General features: G+C 42.1%; 1 protein-coding gene across 2 annotated transcripts in view; it reads left to right on the top strand.

The window, feature by feature from the left end:
• LOC140209928 (troponin T, cardiac muscle-like) overlaps positions 1-14,369 on the top strand; it is a 35,581-nt gene that overhangs the window by 17,111 nt on the left and 4,101 nt on the right. For both annotated transcript variants that reach the window (XM_072278600.1, XM_072278601.1), the window contains 6 exons: positions 883-943; positions 1,461-1,577; positions 2,952-3,029; positions 3,115-3,228; positions 9,051-9,163; positions 10,295-10,385. In XM_072278600.1, the coding sequence (XP_072134701.1) occupies positions 1,479-1,577; positions 2,952-3,029; positions 3,115-3,228; positions 9,051-9,163; positions 10,295-10,385 (495 nt within the window). In that variant the 5' untranslated portion in view covers positions 883-943; positions 1,461-1,478. The remainder of the gene's footprint in view (positions 1-882; positions 944-1,460; positions 1,578-2,951; positions 3,030-3,114; positions 3,229-9,050; positions 9,164-10,294; positions 10,386-14,369) is intronic.

Below are 14,369 nucleotides of genomic sequence, written 5' to 3' on the forward strand. Positions count from 1 at the left end.
CCCACCCTCCCGGTTTCACCTATCACCTTCTGTTTCTCCCTTCCTTCATTCCTCCCGCCCCCCCCAACTTTGACTCCTCATAGTTTTTCCTCCAGTCCTGCTGAAGGGTCTTAGCCTGATACATCAACTGTACTCTTTTCATTAGATGCTGCTTGGTCTGCTGAGTTCTTCCAGCATTTTGTGTGTGTTTCTTGTGTGAAATCAGGGATCAAATATCATTGTCCTTTTTCTGCCACAATTACAGAAGGAAATGAGAAGCAAAGCCTGCTACCTCAACCTACTGTCTGATGAACTGAAGGAAGATGATCTGCTTTTTCTAGTTGCTGAAACACAATTTTTAACCTTATTGTTGCTACATATTATTATGTATTTGTTTGATGCCGGCATCACTGGAAAGCCAACATTTATTGTTCAAGCGTTTTACCCTGAGAGTTGTTTGGAAATTACTTCAAGGGCCAGTTGTGATTCAAGCACACTGCTGCAACTGCGGGCTCAATGTAACATATAGTTCAGACTGGGAAAGTGTAATAGATTCCTTCCCTAAGCAGTTCCTTTTTCACAAAAGTCCACTAATTTCACAGTCATTAATTAGTTTTAGTGCCATGGTGAGACTGGAATGTGTGGATTAATGGTCCAGGCATCCAATTGTTTGCCCAGTTATAAATCCATAATGCTGCCATAACCAGCAAAATTACTTCTGGGCAGGTGAAATCAATTAAATTGAAGACCCCTGGAAGTAATCTGTGATACAAAGAAAATACCTTGATTAGTATCTTAGAAGCATAGTAGATAATTTATTCCTTTTAAAGTGCGACGTGCCAAGTGAGCTTGGGAGCAACAAACATGATGTAACACAGTTTAATTATTTTTTTGATTCTGTAGACTCTTTTTGCCCAACCTTGTGCCACCTAAGATTCCAGATGGAGAAAGGGTCGACTTCGATGTAAGCATGTTTTCCTTCTTTGTTTTGTTTATTGCTCATTGAGCAGTTTTTTTTTCTTGTCACTTATTTCATATTCTGTCATTCACTCCCATACCTCTAGATGGCTTTCACTGATCTTTATGTGGGAACAATCTTCCTGATTACACCTCCTTCTCATTTTAAGATTATGATCTTTACTCCAGTTCCCATACTAAAGGAAATGGTCCCTTGTGTCTACCATATCATCTACAATGTTTTGATATGGTTGAAGCACATACGAAGCCAAAATTTTGCATTTCCTGTAGATCAATGAAAAACCTTCTGCAGTGTGTTGGTCCTGCACTCATGATGCTCTAAAGCCCACTATGTTATGCTCAATATAGTCATAGATGAGATTAGATGCATCAACAATTTATCCTAGATCTACCCGTTTTTTTCCCTAAGGATAAATCATGATACTATACTAACCTCTTGTTTTTAAGGATTTGCGAGACTGTTAAATGAGATGGAGCTCATGTACATGGTTTCTATTTTGCAGGACATCCACCGTAAACGTATGGAGAAGGATCTCTTAGAGCTGCAGACTTTAATTGAAGTTCATTTTGAGAACAGGAAGAAAGATGAAGAGGAAATAATTGCTTTGAAGGAAAGAATTGTGAGTTTAAAAATGCGGACACGAGGAAATCTGCAGATGCTGAAAATGCAGGTTGACTCTGTACGACATCTTGAGGAAGCTCTGTGATCTGCCATCTGGTCACTTGCAGTGTCTGGAGAGAAGAGTGGGCATTGCAGTTCGATGTGCTTATGGCAGAAACTGCTATCACCAAGGACATCCTGTACTTAGAGTTCAAAATCATTAAAAGCAATCTGAGTTGATCTACGAATGGCTTTTATGGAATTTACATGTTATTGTGCCATGAACTGTAATCAGGTGTGCGAGAGCTTTGGACTGAAATACGAGCTTTACTTTGTACTCCTGACGGTGTTATTTTACAGAACCAGGATTTGGTCCCCCATTCTTTAAAGACGTAAACAATTGACCAGATTTTAAGGCCATTTGGCCCATTATTGTCTTGCTTAGACCAGTGCAAGAGGAATTTAAAATTAAGATAACTGAATGCAATCAACTAAGTTTGCATTTTGCCCAATTTAACTAAATAAATATCCTTGTTAATATTAATGACTAAATCAATTGGGGGATAAACAATAACTTATAAGATAACAAGTAAATGAGAAGGCTTCAAAGGGAAGGATAGTAGCAATAGTTCCCAACCTGAGGTCAACAGACCCCTTGCTTAATGGTGTAAAGTGGGTTGGAACTCCTGTGTTAGAGGATGCAGGCTAGCTGGGAGGAACGTCACCTACATGTAGCAGGTGGATGCACAACTCAAACTGTTGTCGGTTCTACCATGTTGCAAGTTCAGGTGCCCACCTGGCACTTGCTAAGGGCACTGCTGCAATATCATCATCGAGAGCTTACCAATACAACCAATGATAAATCAATGCACAAGACAAGAATGGCTCTGAGCTGCCTCCACGTCTTCTGTGGTAGTGCTGGAGCAGCTCAGCGGAGAGCCACCATCAGTGGAAAGGAATAAACTGTCAAACTCAGTGTCCTGCTGAGGTTTCTTGGCCTGAAAGGTTGACTGTTCGTTCTTTTCCATGAATGATGCCCGACCTATGGTGTTCCTCCAGCATTTTGTACGTATTACTCTGGATTTCCAGCATCTGTAGAATCACTTGTGCCCATGTCTTCTCTCCTTCCCAAAAGGGTCAACTTGCATTTCTCTTGAACCCCATTTGACTGAATCATCACATAATAGTCAGAATTAGTTTTAAATTCATTCGCAAGACCAAGCAAGCTTAGTGATGGCTAAAGTCTCTAAAGTGTTCTAAAATCAATGACTGCCTTTAGATGAAATATTTACTAAGTTTGTATTTTACTTGAACCATAGTTCAAATGGTGGATTCTCTCCAAAAAGACACAGATTAACTTATCTGATGAAATACACATGAATTTCCAATGCAGGAAAAACGTCGAGCAGAAAGAGCAGAGCAGCATAGGATTCAAGCGGAGAGAGAGAAGGAACGCCAGTCAAGGATCGCGGTAAGCAATGATGCTTGAGCTACCTTTCATTGCAGAATTAGAGAAAAGCAAGCAGTCGGGTAATTGTCTATTTATTTTATAATAGGAGGAAAGAGCCAGGAAGGAAGAGGAAGAGTTGAGAAAGAGAGCAGAGGAAGAAGAAAAGAAGAAAAAAACCATGTCGCATATGTCCTTGCACTTCGGAGGCTACATGCAAAAGGTAACCATTAATACAACATCATTATTTGGAACACTGATTCAAAATGCCTTACTTCCTTTATTACTGGCTGTAGTTAGACAAATTCAGATGAGAATTTTTTAAAAAATTATCTACATTTCCCATTCCTTATATTAGCAGTTATTGCTGGATAATTATTTGCACTAGTAAATGGAAAAATTGTGTAAAATATTTGCCCAATAATAAAAATCCTGTAAAAGTAAGTTTGTAGAATTGAACTGGACCATTTTAAACTGATACAGATTAATTCTCTGATTTCTTTGATTAACCTATTATATTTTCAATCCACAGAAGGAAGAGTATTAAAGTTTGCTTTTGCTTCATAGATAAATCTGTAACTCTGACTTTTACCACCTTAGGCCAATAACCTTCATGGTAATTATACAAGAGGTTTATCACAGCCAATTCCTTTTAACCATTTAAACCTTTTATGTTAGCACTCCTGCAGGACAATTTGATGAATGCATATACAGATTGACCACAGATTTTCCAGAAAGTGATGGTTAAGCAACTCTTTTAATTCGGATGAAATTACAAGACCAAGTAGTGCTCACTTGTCATGAAATGCCTGTTAGATGAGGTGGATCCTGGCAATTCTGTGCAGACATTTATAAAGATTTTATCATGAAGGACGTTCTTTTTTGTTTTGCTGTGTGCCTGTGTGCGTGTGTGCATGCATCAGTGATGATGTTTTCTTCATGGCTTCTTACAAGGCGTGGAGCGAGAGAGAGACTGTGTGGCGCGCCACTCCTCACACAGACATTTTCGCAGTATTTTTCCTTTCATTTTATGAGGTCGCGTTGCGATCTCGACACTTAACCCAGCACGGATGGATAGCATACTCGGGAGCAGACCCGACTGGTTTTGAACCCCAGAACCTCCGCTCCTGGGTCCAGCGCCGATGTCATTGCGCCACCAGCAGGCGCATGAAGGATGTTCTTTGGTTCATTGCTTGAGAATGGGAGAAGGTAGAACCTTCAACACTAAAGAATAACTGGCATAATTTGTAGCTTGTCTTGATGTTTGATAATGTGCCTGCAGAAAAGCTTGGCAATGATTTTACAGGATTTCGTGTACCCAAAGGAGAAAGTTGTTGTTCCTGATTTGCTTGCATATGCATGAAGTGTTACCGGACCTCCTTCACCTATATATAGCAAACATATAGCAAGTAGTCTTAATGAAGAAAATCTACCTGAGTGGATGATTGTCAACGACGAAACACCTTATGGACTTGGAAATTATAGACAGTGTTCTGAATGCTGATAAAAACACACTGAATTTTGAAGATGGCAGCAACGATAATGAAACTGAAAGATTCACTACTGACAAGTTAAGTGAGTTGTTGGATGATTTAATCAAAGCATGAGAGAAATGTACCTTCGTGACAGGCACGAACTAATGAACTTTTATTTGATGCAAGAAAAATTGCACTGAGAGAGATCAAAACACGTGAAACAACTTCACTTGGATGAAATGTTTAAAAAGATAACTGGGAAACAATATTCTTTGTAAGCACAGTAATTAATAAAATTACATTTTATTTTTTGTTTAATTAATAATCCTTTTTAAGCTTCTGCAGTCCATTTTTGCTGTTATTATTGTGAGACCTCTTTTTATCCAACAAAAACATTAATCTGGCAAGGCTCAGGAACCAAGGGTGATGGAAAATCGGTGGTCAACCTGTACTTGCTCTAATTCAGCGGCTGGAGCAGAGGCCTCCGCAACCGTGTCTCGGTTTACAGACTTGTTTCAGCCAGGAGCCCGGCCATCCGGGATTAAGTGTTAGCTTTGGGACCCCATCTAATTGACAGCCTGGGCCCCCAGCAGCTGGAAGTGGCAGCGGAGCCTCCCCCGTTACTCGGCCCGATCCGGAGCATCCGATGACGCAACCCGCTAATCGATCCCCGCGGGACACATCTCCCTACCTCAAAGAGCTGACAACAACACACTGCATTGATGGAAACCTGGGAAGATGCACTATTTACCGAGGAAGCGTGGGTCCCTTAACATCTGTATGACGATGCTGAGGATGTTCTACGAGTCTGTGCTGGCCAGTGCTATCATGTTTGCTGTTGTGAGCTGGGGCAGCAGGCTGAGGGTGTCAGACACCAACAGAATCAACAAACTCATTCATAAGGCCAGTGATGTTGTGGGGATGGAACTGGACTCTCTGATGGTGGTGTCTGAAAAGAGAATGCTGTCCAAGTTGCACGCCATCTTGGACAATGTCTCCCATCCACTACATAATGTACTGGTTGGGCACAGGAGTACATTCAGCCAGAGACTCATTCCACCGAGATGCAACACTGAGCGTCATAGGAAGTCAATCCTGCCTGTGGCCATCAAACTTTAACAACTTCTCCCTTGGAGGGTCAGACACCCTGAGCCAATAGGATGGTCCTGGACTTATTTCCTGGCATTTACATATTACTATTTAATTATTTATGGTTTTATATTGCTTTATTTATACTCTATTCTTGGTTGGTGCAACTGTAATGAACACCAATTTCCCTCGGGATCAATAAAGTATGACTATGACTATGAATATGACTATGACTATGATTATGAAAGGAGCTGGGCTGCTGGTCAGATTGAAGCTGAGGGGCTTCAGGGTCCCTATGCCCACCATCCTACTAGCTAATGTACAAGCCATCGAGAACAAGATAGATGATCTTAAAGGGAGGCTCACCTACTGCAGGGAGATGCAGAACTGCTGTGTATTCAGTTTCACCGAGACCTGGCTCTCCCCTGCCACCCCGACTGTGCCATCCGACCAGAGGGATTTTCGATCCATTGGATGGACCACACAGCGTCTTCGGGCAAGACGAGGGGAGGTGGTGTCTGCCTACTGATCAACACTGGGTGATGCTCGGACACAGTGGCACTGAGAAGCTCCTGCAGCCCGGACCTGGAACACCTGTTGGTGAAGAGTCGTCCCTACTATCTGCCACGGGATTTCACCTCAGTCATACTGACAGCGGCCTACATCTCCCCCCAGGCGGACGTGGAGTGCTCTCTGAACATACTGTATGCCAACATCAGTGAATTTGAGACCAGGTATCCAGAGGCTTTGCTCATTACAACCGGGGACTTTAACCAGCCCAACCTCAGAAAGACACTGCCAAAGTTATACCAACAAGTCTCCTGCCCCACTAGAGGCCCGAATATACTTGACCACTGTTACAAAGCAGTCAAGGATGCCTACCGTACCGTCCCACGACCTCACTTGGGAAAATTGGATCATCAGGCCGTACTCGTCCTCCCGGCTTACAAACAGAAACTGAAGCAGGAGGTCACGGTGTCAAAAGTAGTGTCGCTTTGTACGGAGGAAACAGATGAGGTCCTCTGTAACTGCTTTGAATCAGTGGACTGGTTAGTATTCAAGGACTCGGCAGCTAATCTCAATGAGTATGCCTCAGCTGTCACGGACTTTATTTGGAAATGCACGGAGGACTGTGTGTCTCGCAAGATGATCTGGGTATTCCCCAACCGGAAACCTTGGATGAATTATGAGGTCAAGTCCCTTTTAAAGGCTAGAACTATGGCCTTTAGGTCCAGGGATACCAGTCACTACACGGAATCCAGGCGTGAACTCCGGAAAGCCATTAAGGGCGCCAAGAGGCAATATTGAGCCAAGTTGGAAGCCCAGGCTAACCAGAGGGATGCGAGTAGACTATGGCAGGGTCTAAATGAGATCACTGGGTGCAAAGAAAAGGCTGGGAATATCAATAACTGTGGCGCTTCTCTTCCTGACGAACTTCACGTATTCTACGCAAGATTCGACAGAAGAGGAGTTTCTCGCTCCCTCCAGATGAACCAGACCTGGTGGCATCGAGGTTCATCATCATCGAGGAGGACGTTAGAAGGACCTTCCTGAAAATAGATCCAAGGAAGGCGATGGGCCCAGATGGCATCCCAGGATGGGTTCTCCGGGTCTGTACAAGCGAGCTAGCTGGAGTGTTTGCTGACATCTTCAAATGCTCCTTGCTTCAGTCTAAGATCCCCTCGTGTTTTAAGAAGGCAACGATAATCCCAGTGCCGAAGAAGAGCAAGGTGGCATGCCTGAATGACTACCGACCTGTGGCTCTAACATCAATTGCTAAGAAGTGCTTCGAGAGATTGGTTATGGCACGCATCAACCACAGCCTACCGGTCAACCTCGATGCTTTGCAATTCGCCTACCGGAGCACAGGTCAATGGCAGATGCCATCTCTCTGGCCCTACATTCCTCCTTAGAACACCTGTAGAATAAAGACGCATACGTAGGGCTCCTTTTCATTGACTACAGTTCTGCCTTTAATACCATCATTCCAAATAAACTGATTCCTAAGCTCTGGAACCTGGGCCTTAGCACTCAGATCTGCAGCTGGATCTTCAACTTCCTCACAGACAGGACCCAGGCTGTAAAGATAGGGGACAAGCTCTCCTCTACAATCACTCTGAGCACCGGTGCTCCACAAGGCTGTGTACTCAGCCCCCTGCTGTACTCACTGTACACCCATGGTTGTGTAGCCAAGTTTCCATCAAACTCAATATATAAGTTTGCTGATGACACAACAATTGTAGGCCCTATCTTGGGTAATGATGAGTTTGAGGACAGAGAGGAAATTAAGAACCGGGTGGCATGGTGTGAAGACAATAACCTATCCCTCAACATCAGCAAGATGAAAGAATTGGTTGTTGACTTCAGAAGGAGTAACAGGCCAGACGACCCAATTTACATCGGTGGTGCGCAAGTGAAACAGGTCAAAAGCTTTAAGTTCCTAGGGGTCAATATCACAAATGACCTGACTTGGTCCAACCCAAGCAGAGTTCACTGCCAAGAAGGCCCACCAGCGCCTTTACTTCCTGAGAAAACTAAAGAAATTTGTCCTGTCCCCTAAAACACTCACTAATTTTTATAGATGCACCGTAGAAAGCATTCTTCTAGGGTGTATCACAACCTGGTATGGAAGTTGTCCTGTCCAAGACTGAAAGAAGATGCAGAAGATCATGAACACAGCGCAGCACATCACACAAACCAATCTTCCGTCCGTAGACTCACTTTACACCGCACGCTGTCGGAGCAGTGCTGCCAGGATAATCAAGGACACGACCCACCCAGCCAACACACATTTTGTCCCTCTTCCCTCCAGGAGAAGGCTCAGGAGCTTGAAGACTCATACGGTCAGATTTGGGAAAAGTTTCTTTCCCACTGGGATAAGACTGCTGAACAGATCCTGACCGGATCTGGGCCGTACCCTCCAAATATCCGGACCTGCCTCTCAGTTTTTTTGCAGTACCTTACTTTCCATTTTTCTATTTTCTATTTATGATTTATAATTTAAAATTTTATATTTACTAATTTTTACTATTTGTAATATTTTTAGTATTTAATATTTGTAATCCATGGAGCGGGAAGTGCAGAATCAAATATCGCTGTGATGATTGTACATTCAAGTATCAATTGTTTGGCGTCAATAAAGTATATAGTTAAGTTAAGTTAAGTTAAAGTTAAGTTGTAGTTTCCTCTCTTAGATCATTTAAGTCAGCAGACCCCAATATCAAATGGTGACTTTCTTAAAAGTATGTTTCACTTCCACCTTGTGAATGTTATTTCCAACACCACCGAGAGAAGACTTACCTTTATTTCTTTCCGGAACGAGATAGCAAATGATTTGGTTCCCCTGTAACTTATGCCTCCCCTACCATCATAACCACCAAAAAAGCACATTAAGTTCCATTTCTCCACTGATATCTCCAGTTTAATTGAATTACACAATGAATTGTGGAGTGTTGTCATGTTATAAACTTATTTCCATTAGACTGACAGCCGTAGAGGTGGAAAGAAGCAAACTGAGAGGGAAAAGAAAAAGAAGATCCTGTCGGAAAGACGCAAATCTCTGGACATTGATAATCTGAATGAGAATGAACTGAAGTAAGGATAAACATTCTTCTTGTCTGCCTAGGTTCTGGTCACCGAATTATAGGAAAAATGTCAACAAAATTGAGACAGTACAGAGAAGATTTACCAGAATATTACCTGGGTTTCATCTCCTAAGTTACAGAGAAAGGTTGAACAAGTTGGGGCTTTATTCTTTGGAGCGCAGAAGGTTGAGGGGGGACTTGATAGAGGTGCTTAAAATTATGAGGGGGTTAGATAGAGTTGACATGGATAGGCTTCTTCCATTGAGAGTGGGGGAGATTCAAACAAGAGGACGTGAGTTGGGAGTTAAAGGGCAAAAGTTTAGGGGTAACACGAGGGGGAGCTTCTTTACTCAGAGAGTGGTAGCTGTGTGGAACGAGTTTCCAGCAGAAGTGGTTGAGGCAGGATTGATGTTGTCATTTACAGTTAAATTGGATAGCTATAGGGACAGGAAAGGAATGGAAGGTTATGGGCTGAGTGCAGGTAGATGGGACTAGGTGAAAGTAAGAGTTCGGCATGGACTAGAAGAGCCGAGATGGCCTGTTTCCGTGCTGTAATTTTTATATGGTTATATGGTTATATATGGCCTATTAGTAGTTTATGTTCAATCTCCTGAGAGTGCATCCATCTCATCGAGCAGGGGATAAGGCACTGGATCCTATGGACACTTCGCAAATGTTTTTGTTAAGTTATGCCACCAAGAGAAATGCTTCGAATATGCAGGGACATATAGTTTTTCCTTAATTACTTTGGTGAACAGGTGAATGCAGCTTCTGAAAAGTCCAGGTATGAAGCACTAATTGACTGGATGCAGAATCAGTTTGCTAAAGGACATGACCCTGAAATTTCATGAGAATTCAATTGATCTCCTTGCTATAACTCCAAAAGGAGACTGGCAAAATTCTTGAGTGCTAATAGCACTTTCAGTTTTGCTGACTATTTATACAAAGGCCCAGTAGAATTGGAATGGAAGAACACAGGAGTACTTAAGCTCAAAGCCCAAGCCAGTCATAGCTACAACTATATAATGTTACAATCGTGGATACTCCACACGACTTAATTTAGAACTGTTTTCAAACCATCGTTGCCAGTCATTGGATCCATATTTCAACCAATTCAGCAAACATTTTCTTGTATGAACAGGGAGAAGAGCAAAGAGCTGTGGCAATGGATGTACCAACTAGAAGCAGAAAAATTTGACCTACAGGAAAAAATGAAACAGCAGAAATATGAAGTAAGCAGATATGTGAATATTAGTGTGTCTTTTTATAATTCCCTTGCTACGTATATCATATTTCATCTTTTTGGCAAATTTGCCATACACCATGATGCTGGATTCATTGGTGAGAAATCAGAACACTAATTCATTTGGTTGTGCATTAAGCATCCCACATAGTACTTTTGCTATTTTGCTTCAAGAATTTTAAAATTGCAGCACACTCCACCACCTCACAAATATTTGAATTCAATGAGAAGCAAACCTAAAGTAGACTTTTAAACTTATTCCACTTCGTCCCCTTGTATTCCTGGACAAACCAGATGATTCATAATTTCTCTCTCAGCATTAACTTACAATTGGCTTGTATATTATTGACTATGGTTCCATTCAGGACCACTGGACAAGCACAGCCAAGTCTTACTGGAGAATTGTTGCTCAATTCTGCCAAGGTGTGTATTTTTTTTCAGCATCTTTGATTTTAGTTTTAGATTTGAGTCTTTCTTTTTGCATCAAGAACTTTCAGAAGGTATAAGGCAAAATGGGTACACGGCCATGCCAGATGTCAAGAACTTTCTACCTGTCAGGACCATCAACATCATTGCATCACATCCTGTAAGATCCTGTCAGGTTGCAGAGCACCTCTGTTGAGGACCTGGAATTAAAAAGTGTAAGACTGAAGGTTTATGTAAGTCAGTTATATTCGCAGACATCTCCCTGTTGTCAACTAATTTTCATCATGCTGTAAATTGTCCTTGGTAGCCTATGGGGAACAGACTAACAACCTGGAAAAGAGCTGTTCATTTATTTTCTCTGCTTGCTTTCATTCAATAAATCTGCTCTCCATACTATTGTGCTCACCCCCAGATAAGAGAGCCATTATGTTAAGTAAGCTCTTTTGTCTGGTAGATTATCACACGCCATGCATGTAAGATTTCCTCTTTTAGCCTTTTAATCAAGTCTGCTAAAAACAAAACAACACTCACAAAACGCTGGTGAACACAGCAGGCCAGGCAGCATCTATAGGAAGAGGTAAGTCGACGTTTCGGGCCAAGACACTTCGTCAGGACTAACTGAAAGAAGAGATAGTAAGGGATTTGAAAGTGGGAGGGGGAGTGGAGATCCAAAATGATAGGAGAAGACAGGAGGGGAAGGGATGAAGCTAAGAGCTGAAAAGTTGATTGGCAAAAGGGATACAGAGCTGGAGAAGGGAGAAGATCATGGGACAGGAGGCCTGGGGAGAAAGAAAGGGGGAGGGGAGCACCAGGGGAAGATGGAGAGCAGGCAAAGAGTTATTGTGAGAGGGACAGAGAGAGAAAAAAGAAAGAGAAAATAAATAAGTAAATAAATAAATAAATAAATAAGGGATGGGATAAGAAGGGGAGGAGGGGCATTAATGGAAGTTAGAGAAATCAATGTTCAAATCATCAGGTTGAAGTGTGGTTCCTCCAACCTGAGTGTGGCTTCATCTTGACAGTAGAGGAGGCCATGGATGGACATATCAGAATGGGAATGGGACGTGGAAATAAAATATGTGGCCATTAGGAGATCCTGCTTCCTCTGGCAGACAGAGTGCAGGGAGTGTTCCCCCGCACCCCCCCCCCCCCCCGGCACTTATCCTTCAGAACAAGTGCTGCACATGCCCTTACACTTCCTCCCTCACCACCATTCAGGGCCACAGACAGTCCTTCCAACTGAGATGACACTTCACCTGTGAGTCAGCTGGGCTGATATACTGTGTCCGGTGCTCCCGGTGCAGCCTTCTATATATTGGTGAGACCCAACGCAGACTGGGAACTGAACACCTGCGCTCTGTCCGCCAGAGAAAGCAGGACACCTTATGTTCTGTCTGGGTAGCCTCCAACCTGATGGCATGAAGACTGATTTCTCTAACTTCTGTTAATGCCCCTTCTCCCCTTCTTACCCCATCCCTTATTTATTTATTTATTTATTTAGTTGTTTGTTTGTTTGTTTATTTACCTCTTTCTCTCTCTCTCTCTCTTTGGGATACTAAGACCCTTGCCAAGGCTATGTTTAAAAAGTAATTTCAGTTGTTTTCTTTGAATTACCAATAATGTTCGTGCATTTTATTGAGCACACGATTCAACAGTGATTTCCACGATAAAAAAAAAGCCTGCAATTCAAGGAGTGTAAGTAGATTTATTATCAAAGTATGTATGCAGTACACAACTCTGAAATTCGTCTTCTCCACAGACAGCCACCAAACAAAAGAGAACCATGGAGCCCATTCAAAGAAAATAAAACATCAAACCACTCCTCCCCCCAACATGCAAAAAAAAAACAAATTGCATAAACAGCAACAAAAAAAAAAGCAAAAGCACAGGATATAAAACTCAAAGCTAAAAGGTATATTTCAGTTCAGCCCAGTGCTTATTATGGACCAATGTAGTAAATTTTCCCAAGATAGTTGACAAGAATATTTTTGAATATAGCTGGACATCGGCCAACAATAAGGACAAACATTTTAAGGCATTGTCCCTCATTTTCCATAAATTTCCTTTATTTTCCTAAATGTGAGGGTGGGTTATAGCTTTCCTTTGGTTTCAGTGACTTAAACGAAGAAACCAAAAGTTGCTGCTGGTGTATACCCGGAGCACGTGAGGAGGATGCAAAGGGCCTTTAATGGTTATTGAAAGTTGGGTAATAGATAAGGGCATGGCAGAGTGGAAAATAGAAAAGGTCTCAGCATTTTAATCCTTGACTGTAAATATTTAAATGTTCCTGCAGCAATGCTGATCTTTATTCTACATTTAAGTAGCTAATGAAGAGGGAGCTTCAACTAAATAAGGTAAATAAGTATTGAAACTAAAGGGGATCTAATCCCAGTGCCACAGATGAGATGTTCTTGCTAAACATACTGAATAGACCTGCTACCAGAGAAACAATCTGCTGGAGGATCTGGGAAATCAGTGGGTCCAGCAGCATCTGTGGAGTGGGGGTGTGGGGAGATGTTGGGGAGGAGGAATTCTTAATGTTTCAGCTCCAGTCTGATTGTATCACAGCTTGGTATGGAAACACCAATGACCAGGAATGGAAAAGTCTACAAAAAGAGGGGGATGTAACCCAGTCCATCATGTGCAAAGCCTCCCTCATCACGGAGCACATCTATGAGTAGACCTGCCACAAAAAAGTAGCATCCCTTATCAAGGACAACCACCATCCAGACCATGCTCTCTTCTTACTTCTACCATTGTGGAGGAGGTACTGAAATCCCACACCACCAGGTTCTGGAACAGTTATTACCCTAGAGCCATCAGGCTTCTGAACCAGTGTGGAAAACTACAGTACACTCACCTCAACACTGAACTGACTCCACAACCCACAGACTCACTTTCAAGGACTCTACAATTTAGATTCTTAGTGTTATTTATTTACTTTTTTATTTATTATTTGCACAATTTGTCCTCTTTTGCAGATCGAATGTTTGTCAGTCTTTTTTATGTTTAGATTTTTAATAGATTCTTTGTATTTCATTATTTTCCTGTAAATTTCTGCAAGAAAATGAACCTCAAGGTGGTATATGGTGATATATTCTGTACTTATTTTGATAATAAATTTAATTTTAACTTCATAGAAGTGGCAGATGGAGCTCAACCCAGATAAGTGTGATTTGTGGTAGGTCAAATATGATGACAGAATATAGTATTAATGGTAAGACTCTTGGCAGTGTGGAGGATCAGAGGGATCTTGGGATCCGAGTCCATAGGACACTCAAAGCTGCTACGCAGGTTGACTCTGTGGTTAAGAAAACATATGGTGCATTGACCTTCATCAACCATGGGACTGAGCAGAAGAGCCAAGAGGTAATGTTGAAACTGGTCAGACCCCACCTGGAGTATTGTGCTCAGTTCTGGTTGCCTCACTATAGGAAGGATGTGGAAACCATAGAAATAGTGCAGAGGAGATTTACAAGGATGTTGCCTGGATTGGGGAGCATGCGTTATAAGAATAGATTGAGTGAACTCGGACTTTTATCCTTGG

This window comes from Mobula birostris, chromosome 14 (genome assembly GCF_030028105.1).
Source record: "Mobula birostris isolate sMobBir1 chromosome 14, sMobBir1.hap1, whole genome shotgun sequence".
Taxonomy (NCBI): Eukaryota; Metazoa; Chordata; class Chondrichthyes; order Myliobatiformes; family Myliobatidae; genus Mobula; species Mobula birostris.